Source organism: Passer montanus, unplaced genomic scaffold (genome assembly GCF_014805655.1).
Source record: "Passer montanus isolate IOZ18808 unplaced genomic scaffold, ASM1480565v1 scaffold23, whole genome shotgun sequence".
Taxonomy (NCBI): domain Eukaryota; kingdom Metazoa; phylum Chordata; class Aves; order Passeriformes; family Passeridae; genus Passer; species Passer montanus.
The window spans coordinates 11401870-11419627 of record NW_024366926.1 but is presented as its reverse complement, the minus strand read 5'-3'; the positions used below and the strand labels follow the sequence as shown (position 1 = coordinate 11419627).

General features: G+C 42.7%; 1 protein-coding gene across 6 annotated transcripts in view; it reads left to right on the top strand.

Annotated features, from left to right (window-relative positions):
- The window catches only part of UGT8 (UDP glycosyltransferase 8), a 38160-nt gene that overhangs the window by 2452 nt on the left and 17950 nt on the right, over positions 1-17758 (top strand). For 3 of the 6 annotated variants that reach the window (XM_039710675.1, XM_039710676.1, XM_039710677.1), the window contains exon 2: positions 14319-15142. In XM_039710675.1, the coding sequence (XP_039566609.1) occupies positions 14321-15142 (822 nt within the window). In that variant the 5' untranslated portion in view covers positions 14319-14320. Of the gene's footprint in view, positions 1-1316; positions 1385-11262; positions 11429-12901; positions 12921-14318; positions 15143-17758 lie in introns of those variants that run through there. The other 3 variants (XM_039710674.1, XM_039710678.1, XM_039710679.1) reach the window with 3 other exon arrangements.

The window sequence follows — 17758 nt, the reverse complement described above, 5'->3', positions numbered from 1 at the left end:
GCGGGAGCCCGGCGGTGGCGGGCGGCGGCGGGCGGACGCGGGGAGCCGCCGCTTTCCGGGCACCGAATCCTGGCGGGTCCCCATTTACTGCTCGGTGTCGCCGTGAGGGGCTGTCGCCGACAGCCGCCCCGCGGTGGTGTCGGCGGGGGTAGCGCCGCGGCGTGTGGGCGCAGACCCCCCCCTTGCTGGGTTGCCTCCTGGCTGCCCGCTTGGGGACGCGGTGTGAGGGACATCGGAGACCCGGGATGGCTCCCAGGGATGCAGTGCCCTCCCTGGATCTTCCCTCCAGCCGCCTCTGGAGGAAGAGCGTTGCGTAATTGCTGCTGCGCCTCCCGGCTGGGCTCAAAAAGGAGGAAAACGGTGAAGCGTGAACTTTTCGGGCGACACATCGCCGAAGTTGCGGTGTTTAAGCGGATATCGAGTGGCATCTTGTTTCTCATTCTCTAAATAACATACTCGTTTGAGCCCTGGCCGTGGAACAGCAGGGAATTTTTGGGAATTGCGCAGCCCGTTTTGCGTGCTCCTCAGAGTTCCCGGGGGATGGACAGCAGGGAGCAACTCCAGTAGTAGGCATCCTTGAAGGTCTCCTCCCCCAAAAGCAAACACCTTGAAATGAGTATTTTTTATTCCTTTTTTGTGTTACGACCAAATGACTTAGTTTTGCGAATAATTCACGTGATGCTACTTATTTCCAGACTTTTATTGCCAACATTTTCTCGGTTGGTGTTTCTCGTCTGAAGCTGCCTGCTTTTCCAAGCAATTATCACACAAGGTCACTTAGATTTTTAGCTGAGCCAGTATTAAAGCACTGACACTACCTAGTGTGCAATTAACCTTTGCTTCACATTTCCTTGTTTTAGTTCCTGTGTTTCAGTCATCGATTCAGGCCGAACACTGGATACTGCAGTGGCTTTTCTTTTCCAAAAGACCAACCAGTTTGTGCTGGAGTCTTGTGCTCCGAGGCAGATTTCATGCTGTTGTGAAAATATTTCAGTTGAAGTACAGGGAAATGAGTATTTAGCACAAAATCCTTGTGATTTATTTTTCCTTTTTTTTTTTGCTTGTTTCCTGTTAACAGAAGCTCTTTATAGAACCCGAGAAAAGAAAATATTTGTCTTGTGATGTGTCTGTTAAATATTGAGACTCAGAGGTGAGAATCATGCCAGTGTTTTGTAAACAGGACATTTTGTTTGCTTAGGGTGCTTCTAAACATTTGGGTTGCTCTAAAGCAGGATTGGGGTGGAGAAACCCATGGGATTAACCAGGACTGGAGGAGAGGACATCTGAAATGATCCTGCATCCTTCTCCTGTAGGGTGATGCCACCTGAGCTCCGAGTCCTCTCCTTGCTGGTGCGAGTGAATTGGAGGGGAGGTGGCTTGCTGAGTAAGTGCTGATGGAGCAGTGGGCTGGTTTGGGTGGATGGAATTGTGGCCATTGCAGCTGGGTGCGTGGCTGGCATGGCTGTGTGAGTGAGGGGCCTTCCCTGCACCTGTTGAGGCTTGCACAGAGGACATGGTCTGCTGGAGTCCTCTTCCTACTGCTTGAGAAGTGTTCTCTGATAATTAAGAGTGTAACAATGTCTGTCCTGACTTGGTTATATTCTAATTGATGCTCTTTAGCTTGAGATAGTTAGTTTTGACTTAAACTGCCTAGAGTTTGTTGCCCCTGTGTAGCTATCCTGCTTTTTTCCACTTTGGGCCCTTTCAAATGCTTTTTGTCCACATTGCTGTTTTAGCCAGGTTGCTCCCTTCAGAACAGTACAAGAATTTACCTCGGTTTATTCCTTATGGGTCAAGTCTCTTGTCTTTCACTCACAACAGAAATCCCACTGCAGTATTAAAGCCTATTGGGTTGTTTGTGGTGAGATCAAATTTGCGGGATGATTAGCAAATGAAATAACTTTTTTCCTCCAGCTCTAGACTTTCAACAAATATTTTTATTTCTGTTTGATGATTACAAAGTCATATTTGTGAAGAGAACAGAAGTGTGTTTGAGAAATGTTGACACATGAGAAGCATTTGACATCATTCACCTCCTTTGTTGGTATTTCTAGTCCTCAGAAAAATTTCAGCATGGATTGACTTCTTATTGTTGTTTTAGAAAGTATCTTTGGGCTGAAAACTGAATTTCTGATACAGGTTTAAGTGTTTGTGAATAGGTATTGTAGAGGCCACTTTTCCCTGTTTTCCGGGAAGTAAAATACACTGGAAGCATTTAATAGAATTCTCTGTCCTTCCTCCAGGACAGCTTTGCTGGGAGGCAATTTCCAAGACTTGTGACATAAGGTTTCTTGAACATTTGATAAATTATTTTTCATCTTTTATGACACTTGGATGTATGGCTGTTAAAATGCTCAGGGTGTGAAGTCCTGATATCCCATGTAAGAAGAAAGCATTTAAATGGTTTGTAGCCCAAACTGTGCCTATAAACTGGTTTGTCATGCCCATAATATTATTTGTATAGGGAAACAAGCATAGCTTTCTTTTTTGCTCTGTGCTGTTCTTTCCTCCTATGAATGGATGGTTCATCTTCACAAAAAATAAGCAACTTAAGACTATTTTCCCTTCTTACTCAGTAACTAAAGGGAGAGTTAATGGGAAGTCTTGAGTCAGCTTCTGATTCTGAGCTGAGCTGGAAGTGAGCCTTGATGCCCTGCAGAAACAGCATGCTTTAAAAAAAATTTCAAATATTAAGGCTGTATCTCAGCGTACTTAGAGGGAGGTGACAGTGTGAATGTTGTAGTTGGAGGACCTTCCAAGTTTCTTAAATTAAGACTATATTCCATTAGAGAAATTATTTTCACCACCAGTCTGGAAAAAGTTATTTGTTATACCTGAAGATGGAGCGCATAAGTGTAACCAAAACTTCCAACATTAAATTTAGACATACAGGATTTTCGATTAAAATGCAGTTACGTATTTTGTATTTGATTTGTTTTGGGTTTTTTCTGCAGCCCCCGTCTGATTTGAAACTTATTTTACTGAAGTCAAATGAATAAGGTTCTTTAATGCCAGGAATACCACTTAATAGAATACACATTTTTAGAAGTATTGAAAGAACTTTGAACAAAAATTAAGTACTAGCTTTAAAAAAAAAAAAGGCACAAAAAAGCTAGCACAAAGCAAACAAAAAGAGAAACAAGAAGGCCTCAAGAAAACACATGGCCAGTACTTGTGAGTTACTTAATTACTTCCTCTTAGCTTTATTTTCAGGACATCATTGTTGTCTTCTCAGTTTAATGCTTCAGCTGGGAAATACTCAAATTTGAGGCCAAGTGAGGTCTGGTTGACCCTGCGGAGTGAGGTTTTCTGGCTGACACTGCATGTGAGATGAAAGGAGCATCTCTCCCTGAATGAAGTGGGGGTGAGGAGCAGGAGTTGTGCCTGGTGTGCTGCTCTCAACACCAGAAGCACAGCTTGCCTGTGAGGTGAGGTGGCAGCAGAGCCTGCTACCCCACAGCTGTGCTAGTGCTTCCTGTCGTGGCTGCTCCAGATTTATAAGTGCTAGTGCTTTTTAAAACGAGATGTTTGTTAGAGAGCGTAGCTGCTGTTTGCTAGGAACTGGCTTTTATGTTTTCTAGGTTTCCTTGGGAGGCCACTTGTGCCAATTGTTCATAATGCAAAAATCTGCTCAGAGGTACTTCTTTCTAACAGCATGGTGTGCTGAGGTGGACCTTGCAGCAGGACCCTTCTCAGGAGTGTTCTTGGTTGCTGGGTTTGGTGTGGTCCAAAGTCACCATAGCTCAGTTCAAACCTGTACATCAATGCACTGTAAATGGCAGCAAAGTTTTGCTGGAGAACTACACCCCTGATGAAGCATTGCTGGTCCTCAGAAGAACATTATTTCCCAAAACTGATCTTTGAGGGGTGTGTGGTGATGTGTGTGGAGTTTGGTCCCTGGGAACATAACTTTATCACTTTAATCAAGCTTAAAATGCTCGTGTGAAGCTTTGTCCACACATATTTTGCTTCCCAGCAGCACAGAGTGGAAAATTCCACTTGTAGTGTTTCAGTGACATGTCTGGATAGGCCAGTCTAGTGCTTGGGGCGTCCATGACTTGTGAGGCTAAAAGGAAATGGGAGCTGTTGGTGTCAGTCTTGTGAGGACTTGTGTGGAAACTTGCCCAAGGACGGTTGATGGTTATCTGAGTTGTTTTTTTTTTCAAGTTGAAAATCTTGAACAACAGATCTGAGTGTGTAAAATATAGGAGTGAAGCTGTCATATTTCTTTAGCCACTCCTAATAAGTTATTAATGATTGTGCTTTGTGATGCTTTGGCAGTTATTTTGCTTATCAATTAGCTTTATTTTCATGGAAATACATGTGAGGATTGGAGTATTCCGAATCATTTTATCTCAGGCTATACTTTTATTAGACAATCAGTCTTGCCTTAAACTGCTTACTAGTGAAATAACTACAGATATAGGCTATAAAGTTATTTCTGTTTTAAACCCCCTATCAGGTATTTATTACTATGTAGTGTTCATGTTAAAGTTTTAGTTGCTTTCCAGAGGTGGGGGAATACCTGGCAAGTGCCATTTTGGGGGGTAGGAACAGACATGTGCATGTGTAGAACCACTCGGGGTGTGCCTGGATGGGTTATTGTTCATTTGTTTTGGTTTTATGCACAGATCATTCTGGGAATTGTAGTCTTGGAGATGGGAACCATCTTTGTCTTGACCCCTTGTAACCTTTGGATTTATTTTCTCTCTTCCCTGAGGTTTGTGAATTAACAGATTGTACTTAAGTCTTAGACCATCTTTGAAAATCTGCAAACCCTGTCTTTAGATTTTGAGTTATACTCTAGTCTTACTCAACTACTGGTGCTAGAAATTTGCAGGAAGCTTATGTGTGTTTAAAAATTTTTATACAGCTACCAAAAAAAAAAAAAAAAAAAAGCCCCAACCCTTACTTGAGTGTATTTTGCACCTTCTAAAATATTCCCAAGTTGATTTCTGTCACCTGTAGCTCTGGTAAGTGATGTGGTCTTGCTCTTAAAATCAGGATCTCAGGATTAAACTACAGAAAAACTGTTAAACTATGCTTTTATCCTTAATCTAGGTCCAGATTATACTAGGAGATAGTTCAAAGCAGGCACTGAAAATACAAATCTGAAAACAACAGACAACAACTGAATTTGAAGAAAACCAACCTGTGAATTTCAAAACAGAAGCTATTAATTAACAGACTGATGAAGCTAAGTGTTTTTTGCATGTATGGTGTTGCTGCAATTATTTTAATAGAGCTGAATAAGAGCAAAACATGGTGAAATGCAGTGTTTTCACTTTATTCCAGGTTGTATTTCCCACTGCTGAAACAAACCTGTGATAGTTTCCTTTGTGATTGTGTTTGTGCGGCTCGTTAAAATGTGCTTATTTGCTATAGGATGAAGTCAGAAACGGAACAAAGAAATTCATTGAGTGCTTCTGGGTGTCATGTGATGGCGTGACCAGGGAGAGCTTGTACCAAGCTGAAGCCAGCTGGAGTGAAAACCAAAGCATCCCCCCAATAATTATTGAAGTTAAGTGAAAATCCCAGTAAAATGGGTTTCAGTTTAAAACTGATGTTGTCTCAGGCCCTGAGGCAACATGGGTTGCTTGGGTGATGGTAGCACATAACTACAGGTACCAGTGAATTAGACTCACAGCAAAGTGCACTGCAATTTCTTCCAGCCCCTTCTTCAGAGGGTCATTATAGCAAAGGAGATCCAGGCATTAATTCAAGTATTCAAAATCAGTGAGGTTTTTTCTTTTTTTTTCATTTTTCCATCTTTTTAGCACTTCATTCAGCTTGCTGTTTCAGCCTGTCTTTTGATGCCAGTGTGAGACCAAAGGCACCATGGGCAGCTTTGACCCTTCAGTGGAGGCATCTTTGTCTCCATCAGCTCCTGTGGCACTTATGCCTCGTCCTCTCCGCAGGTAGCAAGTTTCCTTTTATTTTCAGCACTTAGTCCTGTGGTGAGCTATTCTGTTCCTGGGCTCTTCAGGGCATGGTGGTCACACAGCAGGAGCAGGGCTGGTAAAAAACATCCTCACCAATGCTGGTGTCCCCTGGAAATGTGGAATAAACTGTTGGCTTCTCTCTGTTGATACCCCCAGCCCTGATGTCACGGCAATATTTCTGATTCTTTCTGGTGCAAAATGGCTGCAGCTGGTGGAGAAATTTAGGGTTTCTGGTCTGGGTACTTGGAGGGAAGCTCTCCAGGAGATGAGGGACTTGGTCAAGGGACTTTAACGTTGTTGCCAAAACACCATGTCTTGTGCGAGTTCCGCTGTGAAGGAAGAGGTGTAATTTGTCTGGAAAGATTCTCCTGTTGTGCTGGATGAAGCAGACAAAGCTCTCCACCAGGAGCGTGCGTGTCTCACTTGCAAACAGATGGCTCTTGGCTGTGTGCAGGCAGCAGTTGTCTTTCCAAGGTGCCGGGGTGGATAACCACGGGCAGCAAGGAGCAGAGCTGCGAAACGGAGAGCGCCAATGCGGAGAAACCCGAGCTGCGGGCACGCCGAGCCAGGCTGTCCTCGGTGCAACACTCGCAGGTTTTGGAGCAGTGTGCGAGTGCTTGGCTTTGCTAATCCTCACTATGTAAAGTGTTACAGATTGTAGACATCTTGAAATGCCCCGTTTGAGATGCCCGGTGCAAAACAGGACAAAAAGGAAGGGCTGTTCTTGCTCTATTTGCTTTTATTTGGGTTATTAAAATGACCCAAGAATGTCTTTTGATTTGTTTTGATTATCCTGCCTGGTAGGTCTACAGAGGTTAATGTTTCACAGGTTTTAAAATCTTGATGGAAGTCAATTCCATGCAGTTAGTTGGGCTGAACTTGGGATATGGATGCTAGTACAATACCGACCTTTAGTAAAGTTGATAATTTTTACTGTTTCACAGTTTTAGTGCGTGGGGTGTTAAGGAACGTAGGTCACGTGCAGTGGAAGGTCCTTGGTCCTGTGGGAACGGAGTTCACTTTATGAAAATATTTAATTAGACTTGAATCGTTTACTCTCAGGGAAATCAGATTTCGGCTGATACAGTCACTACTGCAGCATTATGACCCCAAAGCATGCACATTTATAAGAGACTTGATAAAAATATCATATTATTGGTATTAGTAGATTTGGAAATCCAGAGTATATTTAGAACACTATCTTTATAAAAAGGTAATATTTGTAAGTATTTAATCTTTTTAGATATGATCAGTCTTTTCAGAAGTTTGGGACAGTTTTCTGTAACCATGAAGAATCACAGAGCACATCTATCCAAAAGCCAGTGGTGAAGTATTACCAGGACTGTTAGACTTTGGCCACTTGCTTGAAGTTATTTTAATAGGACAGAATGCCTTTCATAAGAGTTGTATTCCCATGTAACTTCTCAAGGCATGCTTTGTGAAAATATTTTGTGTATAAACTGTAGAACCTTTATTTTGAAGTGCCTTTTCTGCCATGCTACCTGTGAAGTGAGGAATTCTAAAATCCTTTCTACTATGGTTGAGTACAAAAGCTTAGGTAAAACCCTTCTATGTTTGATAAAACCTGTTGCACATACAGTAAGGGGTTACTAAAAGTAGTTTCATAAATTGCATATCCTTTTGACTACCTCTTAATAGCTCCTTTGCTGTTTGCATAGCTGACACAGTAAGTCTGACAGAGGATTGTAATGCCTGTAAATCTTCCTCTTTTGACTGTGGATGAGATGTTCTTGTCCTCATTGAAGCGCTTCAGTCATTGGATAGGAGATGTTGTTTGGGAGACTGTACAAAGCAAATGCTAAAGCCTGCTCTTGTTGATACACGTGTCTTACTAATTTCTTAATTTATTCCTTTAGATAAAAAAAGGAGGCTGTGGTTGGAAGCCAAATCACACCACTCATCTAAAACATTGCAACACAGACTAGCAATCACAGCACACACTGTGCCTCAGCAATTAGTAACAAGATGCGTGATAGAGAAAATTTAAAGGCATAAACCCAAAGGCTGTACAATGCCTGGTACCAGAGTCTCTTCCCAGATGGTTTCCTGATTTGTTGCTGCGAGACACTGCAAGTTTCTGCATTTCTGGTGCTTTTTTGCTGCTTTTCAGCATGCAGGTCACTTAGCACCTAGTGCTTCCTAATCTTAAACTGCAGTTTGCTGCCTCAAGTTAGCTTGTGTAATACTGACTGTAATGTTGTAATGTCCTAAAGGATTAGGGTGTTTTGGATTGTCTGTGGAATATGTACAGTACAGCAAACAGTATTATGGGCTAAGAACATGTTTTACATTTCCCAGCTTAAAGGAATGGTGAGGAGGCAAGTTTTTGCCCGAAGATCATGGTCTTTCTTACTGTCATCTGTTATGCCACTAATTAAAATCTTCCTGTCTCCATGATAAAATTATTTTCTGAGATTTGCTGTCAGACATGATTTGGTCAGTGCATTTCCTCACACAGGTAGCATTTCTGGGTGCTCGGCAAAAAAATGCTGACGTGGAGTGCTGTTAAATCTTAAAATGTTCATGGGGAATGTGAAAAATTAGACATGTTGAGGGATGTGTAAAAGGGAAGAGTTTTTCTTTGGTCACTCCTTTGGTTTGGAATCAATGTATTTCATGCAAGTTTGTGTGTGTGTGTATTTGCATTTTGTCTTTATAATAAACTGCATGTATTTGGCTGGCACAGCTAAGATTTGGGTTGAGTACATGCATTTTTAGCATAGAATCATCCTGTACTCCGCATTAGTGAAACCTTCTCTTTGTCTTGAAGTATTTTGTCTTTCAGCATTACACCTAGCTGCAAGTTAGTCACTACTTCTGTTAGTCACTCCTGGCTATCTGGGGCTTGATAAAAGGCTTTGCTTGCAGGGCCTTTGGTCGGGCAATCTAGGTTGTAGGGCTTGGCTCTGTGTTTGTATAACTGAGGTGTTCACAAGCCTCTGGAGGATGGGTATCACGTTTTCCTTGTAAAACAGTTTTTAATAGCAGCTAAAGCAAACAGAGCTGCACACAAAGTGCATTCATGTCAATGGGGTTTGGAGTGGGCAGGGCTGGAGTGGCACTGATTTGGGTAATGTCAAGGTAATAATCTTTGATCAGTGGTCATTTCTTTCCCTGTTTTAATGCTTCCTTTCTATTGAGAGCAGTATTAAAGCATAGTCAGCAGCTGCTTATGTTGGCTTTTTGGGTTTTTCCCAGAGGTAGTTTGTGGTGCTCTCCATGACCTGTTCTTCTGCAGCTTCCCTCAGCATTTCTCTTGCTATGCTTTCAACCACGTGTCTCTTCCTACATCTGATCTTGAGAGGAATAAACACCCTGTTTATGTTTATCTCTGGTGCAAACTGCAGTTGGGCATGGTAGGGTGGGATTGGCTCCTGAGGTGGCACTGCCCTGCTCATAGTACCAGTGTTTTGACCTCAGGTGGGATAGCTGAGGTCAAATATGCCTTAGTGGGAGAAAAGAAGCTGGCTCTGGAGCCTGGCATGGGTGGTTGCTGTATGTAACTGAAAACTGGTCAGGGTCCCTTTACCTATGTGAAAACTGCATCAGATCTGCAGCTTTTAATGCAAGTTTAGGTGCTGATTAAATACATCTTTCTTTTGGAAAAAAAAAAAAAATTTAAAAATGGTGGCTTTGCCTTTTGGCTCAGACACTAATGTGAAGTTTCAGAGAGTTTACAGCTCCAAGAGCAGAGTTTGTGTTCTTCCTTCTAAAATAAGTAGTTTTGTCTAATGAGGTGCAGTAAAGGGAGGGGGACAATACTGAAGCAAGGTGAAAAAATAAGTCAGTGTGTGTGCACCACAACTCTGGCAATTGGTAGTTTGCATGTCTTGCTGAATTACATGAAAATATCACATTTCCCCGTTTTAAAAAATAATAATATTCCTGGGATGCACACATTAGCTTTCCATTTGGGTATAGTCATTTCATTGCTAATTAGCTCCCAGATTTGGGCTTGCAGAGGTGGCAGCCTGTTCCTTTAACCTATGCTGTCTCTGTGAAATGGTAATGAGTAATTTGAGCCCTTTGGGTAAGGTGAGAGATCAGCAGCTCGGAGATGGCTCCTTTGCTGTCAGAGGAGCACTTCTGTTTGGGATGAAGGGCACCTTTCCCGGCAGAGGTCCTGCTCAAACTGCCCAGGTAAACTCAGCAAACCTTAGCAGATCTAAAGAAAGGCTGTACAGAAGGGAGGAACTTAAAAGAGCCAATTGCATCTCTGAACGCAAGCTCTGTCAAACTTCCTTTGCTGCTTTTGAAATCAGGAGTGCTCTTGGTTAGTGAATAAAAAGGACTGTATCCTTCCGTGTAAGTGCCTAAGAACTGCTTAATCTTTTGAGTAGTGATAAACGTGGGAGTAGTTTGCATTCAGGCTGTGCTGGATGGAGGTGAGTGAGAGGCTCTTCTGCTTCTGGATCTCTCTGTGATGGAGGAAAATGTGGATAATGGTATTGCTGGCTTGAAAAGAGCTATTTCTGAGTTTCAGAAATAGCAGGTAGGCAGCCAGGAGTGTAAAGCAGGAAAAAAGCCTCAAACATGCCAAAAAGTTCTATTAGCAGTGATTAGCAGGTTATTAAGGATTGGCAACAAATCTAAATGTAATCTTTGGTACGTGTTCTAGGACTGTAATTGACTGTTACACCAATTATTACTTGGAATTTATCTAAAATAATTTAAGATTGATGTTTATATAAATGACATTAAGTCTTAATGTTTAAATTAGTATTCTACAAGTTAGCCAGCGCTACACTTATTTCCAAGTCATTCAGTTAATTTCCACATTGCCCAACCTTCAAGTATCACAGCTTTGTGAAGAAGGGGGGGAAGATCCTCCCTCTTTTTTTTTTCTTCTGTAAATTATGATTTTCTATGTAGTCACATTTATTTTTTGTGTAGTCACACTTGTTGTAAGTCCTGCTTGGTCCTTCTGTGTGAATGGAAAAATACTTCCTTAAAACAAATAAATCATGATTTAGAAATGTTTTGGTCCGCTGAAAACTGCTCAAACAGTCTGACTGTCCAGGAGCGTGCTTGATTTTGTGTAACCCTTTGAAACTCACACTTCCTCTTTCATTTGAAAACCCCCACATGGAGGTCATTAAACCTACTCCAACAGCTACTCCTAAAGTTAAAGGCATACCAAGAAGTTAAACATTAACTTTCTCTTGCTGTGCTCCAGTAAGAGAACCCTTTACAATGCGTAGTTGGTTTCACTACTATAATGCCACTCTGCATCTGGCTCTTCTCTATATCTTTGTTTTTGGGGCTTTTTGGCTGAAAGGAATGGCTTCAATTCAGTGATCATTTTATGGTGTTTGGTTGGAGGTTGTGTTATGTTTTGGGGTTTTTTAGCAAATTTGGATTTTCCTTTTTACCACCATCCTGCAAGGATGTTGCATGCCAGCTGAGACACCGAAACAGTCGTGTTTAATGGAGGCAAATCCTAAGAAGAAGGACTTAAGACAGAGGTACAAAATGGTTTTATATTGTTAACCATCTTAGTGAAGTGCATCATTCTGTGTTTCTAGGCTTTTCTTTCCTCTTTTCTGTCTGGACACATGACAATTCTTTTTCATACTCCTGGTGTGCAGAAACAGAAGGCAGTTGCATTGGACGTTGATCCTTTTTATTTATTTTGGCCACTGATTTGTTCTGGGAGTTGACAGCTGGATTGTGGCTGGGAGTTAGTAGGAAGAATCCCTGAGCTGTAGTTGTTACTAGCTGGCTTCCAGCTGAGCACTACCTTGGTGTCCTGACACTTGTAAAGACTTCTGTGCCTGGGCACTGCCTGCTGCTTTGGGAGATGAGCTGAATCAGAAATTCCCACTGGAACAGGCAAGTGTCCTGGGGGAAATGGCTGCTGTGCTGGGGGAGCTCACTGCTGAGGGCAGTTGGACTGGGGGACTGTCTGGGAGAGGGGCTGGAGCTGAGCTTGGGTGGTTGTGTGCTGATGTCCTGCTGGTGGCACCGGGCACCCACCTATTCCCCAGTCCCAGTCTGCCAAATGGGAATTGGGCTCATGGTTAATTGGCTTACAGAATGCTGTAACCTATTGCCCTTGTTCCTGCGGAATTCAAACCTAAGCTCCCCGCTTCTGTCTGGCCAGGGCATGAAATGATGAGGCTGCAGGTTCCTGCCAGAAGTTCAATAGAAGGTCAATGCAATTTTTCCCAGTAAAAATGTCACTTAATTGGCATTGCTCTAATAGCATCATGTGTTTCATATCGCTATGGCTTGGCAGGTCCTGTACGTATATTTTCCAGCTCTTGTGGAAGGTGCTTATGTTGAAAAGGGGAGTTGCATAATAGGTTTTTGAGAAGTGATTATTGTTTTACCAGTTCTGAAGATACCACAAGGTACAGACTGCCAGCAAAGTGTGTTGTGTCATCTCTTGACGCTGATACACTGCAAGAGGATAAAAAATAATGTTTGGTAAATGCTTTTAGGTATATTGCCAGGCTTTCATGTTCGTATTTATAATACCTTCACAAGGAGTAGAATGTACAATGTGATTCCTGTTTAAAACTTGGCTTCCAGGTAAGTGTGGGGACGGGATGCAATGGGAAAACACTGTCAGCATCCTAGGGAAGGATAGCTGTAGTTACCATGGCTTTTGGTGGCATGTGTGTCACCCCAGCCATGGAAAATATGCCTTAGGGCTAAGGATTGTCTCTTCTGTGCTGTGCTCTAGGCCTTGGATCAGGAGTTGTAAGTAGGGCCAGCCTGTGGCAACGTGTGGGATCCCCAGGAGCCCTCAGGCTCCTGTAACCTTTGATTTCTGCTGCTGATAGAAACATAACTGAGTTTCCCAGTCCTGCATCTCCATTCATGGTTTTGCAATATCGCTCGTTGACAGGAGCAGTAACTCAATACCGTGGGAATGCTTCTAGCATGGGGAGATGGAATCAATAATGGGATTTTTCTGAGTTTGAGTCATCATTTTTCTTGGATGTTTCATTGGTGAGCCATGTTTACTTACTTTTCCTAGCACCTCTCTTAGCTAAGGAGCATTAACCTCCAGCAGGGTCCCATTCAGGATAACTGAGCATGGGCCAGGGCAGTGGTTTTCCCTCTGTACTTGGCCTTTTGAGACCACACCTCAAGTGCTGTGTCCAGTTCTGGGTCTCTCACCTAATGAACAATATGGAAGTGCTGGAGCACATCCTGCCAGGAGCAGGGAAGCTGGTGAAGGATCTGGAAAATAAGTCCTGTGAGAAGTAACTGAGGGAGCTGGCAGAAAAAGAAGCTCAGGGGAGACCTGACTGCTGCCTACAACTACCTGAAAAGGACATCCTTCGGAAAACCTACTACAGAGTAATAGAACTCAAAAAAACCCTTTAAACTTTTTACATAAAAAGTGTATAGGAATATAGTAATTTATAAATAGCGATATAAAATATGAGATGCTCTACTTGCTAGCCAGTAACCCATGTAACGTTAACTAAGAAAAAGTCCTGAGCAGTCTCAGGAGGGAGGAGGGTTGTAGGAGGATTATATGGCTATACCATAGGGAGATAAGGACTGAATAGCAGTGTTTATCTGTTGTTTTTTATTTATGAAGGACACTGCAACAGACTGAGGCTTCCACCTGGATTGTTTTGGCTTGAGGAAAGAGCAGATTTTGTTTGGTTTGTCTTGTACTCAATCCTCTGTTCTAGGAGGGTGATGGTGACTGAGGAGTTTCTGACATGTCCTTGTTGTGCTTCCAAGGCACTTTGCTTTCCTCTGCTGCATACAGCATTTTAGATCACCCAACCACGTGTAAAAAAGTATCTTCCCTTTCCCCAGCAGTGTGCTGCTGTCAGGAACAGTGCTTCCAGGATGGCACTGGGGTTTTTCAACTGGTGTTTAAATGGGTGTTTAAGTGCTGATTTAACTAGGTTGAGAATCAAGTACCTGTTCAAGTGCTTCAGTGGAAGTTGCAGTGTTCACGTGTGCAGTACTAATTCCTGTTATTACTCTTGTTCTTGTAAGCAGAATGTCATTTTTGGAGGCTCAAAGTTGGTTGGAGTCAATGGAAGTGTCTTGCTGCCTGATTTTTTGCTTTCCTACGTATCTGATCGTCATTGATACTAAAGAAAAACTTTAGTACTGCAAAAAAATTTGCATGTCCTTTTAGGAGGAAAAAAAGTCCTCAATCTTCTCTGTCCTGTTAGCTTATGTGAAAACAAAAACCCAGAAAATGTTATGCTAAAATCAGAGACAAGTAGCAGCTTGGAGGAGGACAACTCGAAGCCTATGGGTAACTATCGGAGAAGGACTCACAGTGGAAGTGCTCATAACCATGCAAATGAAAGGGTGGTGTGCTTAAACTGCAAAATGTAGTCTGTGATGTAATGCTCTTATTTCTCTTTGCAGCTATGAAGCCGTACGCTCCAGCCTTCATTCTCCTGTGGAGTGCTGTTGGGATAGCGAGGGCTGCCAAAATCATTGTTGTGCCGCCAATTATGTTTGAAAGCCATCTTTATATTTTCAAGACTCTGGCCTCAGCCTTGCATGACCAAGGTCACCAGACAGTGTTTCTGCTCTCTGAGGGCAGAGAGATTCCTCCATCTAATCACTACAGACTTCAGCGCTACCCAGGGATCTTTAACAGCAGCACCTCGGATGACTTCCTCCAGTCCAAGATGAGGAGCATCTTCTCGGGGAGGCTGACTGCCCTCGAACTGTTCGATATCCTGGACCACTACTCCAAGAACTGCGACATGATCGTTGGCAACCGAAACCTCATGCGTGCCCTCAAACAGGAGAAGTTTGACCTGCTCCTGGTAGATCCCAACGAGATGTGTGGATTTGTTATAGCCCATCTTTTAGGGGTTAAGTACGCCGTGTTTTCCACTGGCCTCTGGTATCCAGCAGAAGTGGGTGCTCCAGCTCCCCTGTCCTACGTTCCAGAATTTAACTCGCTGCTGACGGATCACATGAACCTATTCGAGAGGATTAAAAATACTGTTGTTTATCTTATTTCAAGATTTGGAGTCAGCTTTTTGGTTCTGCCAAAATACGAAAGGATAATGCAGAAACACAAGGTTCTTCCAGAGCGGTCCATGTATGACTTGGTCCATGGATCCAGCCTGTGGATGCTTTGCACTGATGTAGCGCTGGAGTTTCCGAGACCTACGCTACCCAACGTTGTTTATGTGGGAGGGATCCTTACAAAGCCGGCCAGCCCTCTGCCAGAAGTAAGGTTTGCTGAGTTTTACAGTAATTCCTGTGCTTTCTGCTTGACTTCATGTGATGAGTGGCTGTTTTTAAGCAGTGATTTTTTTCAGGTGGGACCTTTGCTGTTGTTGCTTGGTGAAATATTCCATGAAAGTCACTTCATGTGGTGGTGAGGGGAACTGTTGGTCACAAATGCAACAAAATTAATCATTTTTGGATGCAGGAAGTGTTTTGCTTTCGAGTGAAGTGCTTAATGCTGCTCTAGAGGTGAGAAACAGTGCACTCTGCCTTGGAAATCACATCAGTAGCTTTTAACCAGATGTGGTTTAAAATGAGTATGAGGGAGAATGGATGAATACTGTTCATGCTTAAAGAAGCCTGCTGGTAGGTTATGCTGGGTAACTTCATGGTATGGGTGTTTTTATGGTATTTGTTTTTGTGCCTCCCTTAGGTTTGGTAATGACTCTAACTCTAGGCATATGTGAGCCTGGGAAGACTGTACCGAGTGATAAATGGAGATAAGAGTTGGCAAAGAAAGCACTAAGGCTGCACTCAGATATGTATTTTTACTGTTCACGTGCACAACATCACGTGCAGAACTTCAAACTGAAATGGTGATAGTGACTGGACTGACTGCAGAAATCCTGGCTGCACAGATTAATTATTAAGTTTGATTAGTTCAGTGATCTTTGATATGTTACACCTAAGAATGCCTCTGTTGAGCAATACCGTGGTGAGTGACAGGCAGAATGATCTCACAGAAAACAATGTCCTTTGCACTTCTGTTTATGTGTACATAAACGAATAGCTCTTGAATTGGAGGAGATTTTTAATGGATGTTTTTGGCCAGATGATAAAAAGGGCTAGGTAGACCTGCAGTGCTCAACAATTTGCTTTTTAAAATGGCTGTTTCAGCCTTTGCTTTTTGTATGAAAAGTGCTATTGTCTGTTCTCCAGGGTGTCATCAGAGATTACCATAGCAGTGCTGCTTCTAATTGGCTCTTTCCACACGTGCATCAGTGTGTTTGTGTTCAGGAAGGGTCAGGTATCCTGAGAAAGCAGACTGAAGGTACCCTTGTGCTGTCTAGAAGTTTATCCTTGTTTTCCCTTCAGGAAAACTTTGCTAACTGGATTGGGTTTTTCCTTCATTTTCCAGACTGTATTTCCTTTTTCTGTAAGAGAAAAAAGGTATTTGTGTAATCAGTTTGGACAATGAGGCTAACGCTGTTTTGTGCCTTTTGATGTTCTGTGTAACAGGAGTGACAGTGACCTTGAAACAGACCTGTAGGTCAAGTAAATGGTGGCAATTATTTGTTACAGAGGGGGGAAGGAGCTACCTAGAATTATCTGTGAGCTGAGACATTTTTTACCTTTTCAATTTTATCAGGCAATTCAATCTTAGTGTTCAAAGCATGAGTTTTCATTGAACAGGAGAGAGGGACCAAGTGATCACATTCCTCTTTTATCCTGTCATTTGTCCATGCCTAAACTGTTGCACATACCCCTGTGGTGTGTGTTGCAGGTAAATTATTGGGCCATCAGTGTGTGTCTGCTGAGCAATTGGATGAAATTCATAAGTGTCCCTCTGTCCTGGCAGATGAGAACTGCGAGCGCGGACAGCATGTGCTGCGGCTGTTCTCTGCTCTTGCTGCATCTCCAAGGCAGCAGCCTTGGCTAATTTATTTTCTGCAGCTTCCAGTTTGGTGCATTAAGATGGGCCAGAAGCAGAGCTAGTTCATGTTTCTGTGCTGGGCTGGAATTGATGATGCTTCAGCAGCTCTCTAAAGTAATTTTCTTGTCCGTGGGCGATGATTAGAAAAGGGGAGCACGCAGCAGGACACAGCAGCTAAAATTTGCCCACTAAAGCTATTATTACAAGTCTTTCAGGTGCCTTGAATTCACCAAAACTGCATGCAAGTAGCTTAACTTCGTCTGCTAGACAAGCATTAGGGGAAAAAAAAATCCGGGGTGTTCTTTCAAGTCTGAAATACCTGCTCAGACTGCCTTGGGGCACCTCAGTAGTGGCACCCCTGTGTTGTCAACAGTTTTTTCCTTTTTCCCCCCTCACCAAAAATAACCAAGTGTTTGTTTAATCATAATGGAATGCCTACACATAAAAGTTCTAGCTTTCTCTTCATAAGCAGCATCTTAAAATGAAGAGGCAGATAGTAACAAGTGGTTAATGAGGAGATTAAGGTCAAGATCTCTTAAGGCGTTACACGGTGACCATTCTTTCATTCCATGGGATGGGGTAGCTCTGTTTTGTGGCTGCCCAGATTCTGCACCTGTCCTCTGAACTTCTTGAAAGAAAAGTTGGAAAAGCACAGATTTAAAGGTAGCATGTAGCCAGTGGGTGCTGAATATTCATGTTGTGTAACAGTGTGAGGGGAAACAAACCTGATCCAGCTTTGCCTGTCATCTGTGTTAATATTATATATATAAAATATATATATAAATATTTAAAGTCTGACCCAGCTTTGCTGTCCCATCTGCATTAATATTTCAATCCTGGGGCACATCGTCCCTGCTGCTTCTGCAGTTAGCTTGTGTCAAGCATGATTTTAGCTGCTGCTGAGCTCTGTAGCAATTACGCTGCAGCCCCCGGTTGTGGCACACAAACTGCGAGCGTGTCTTTG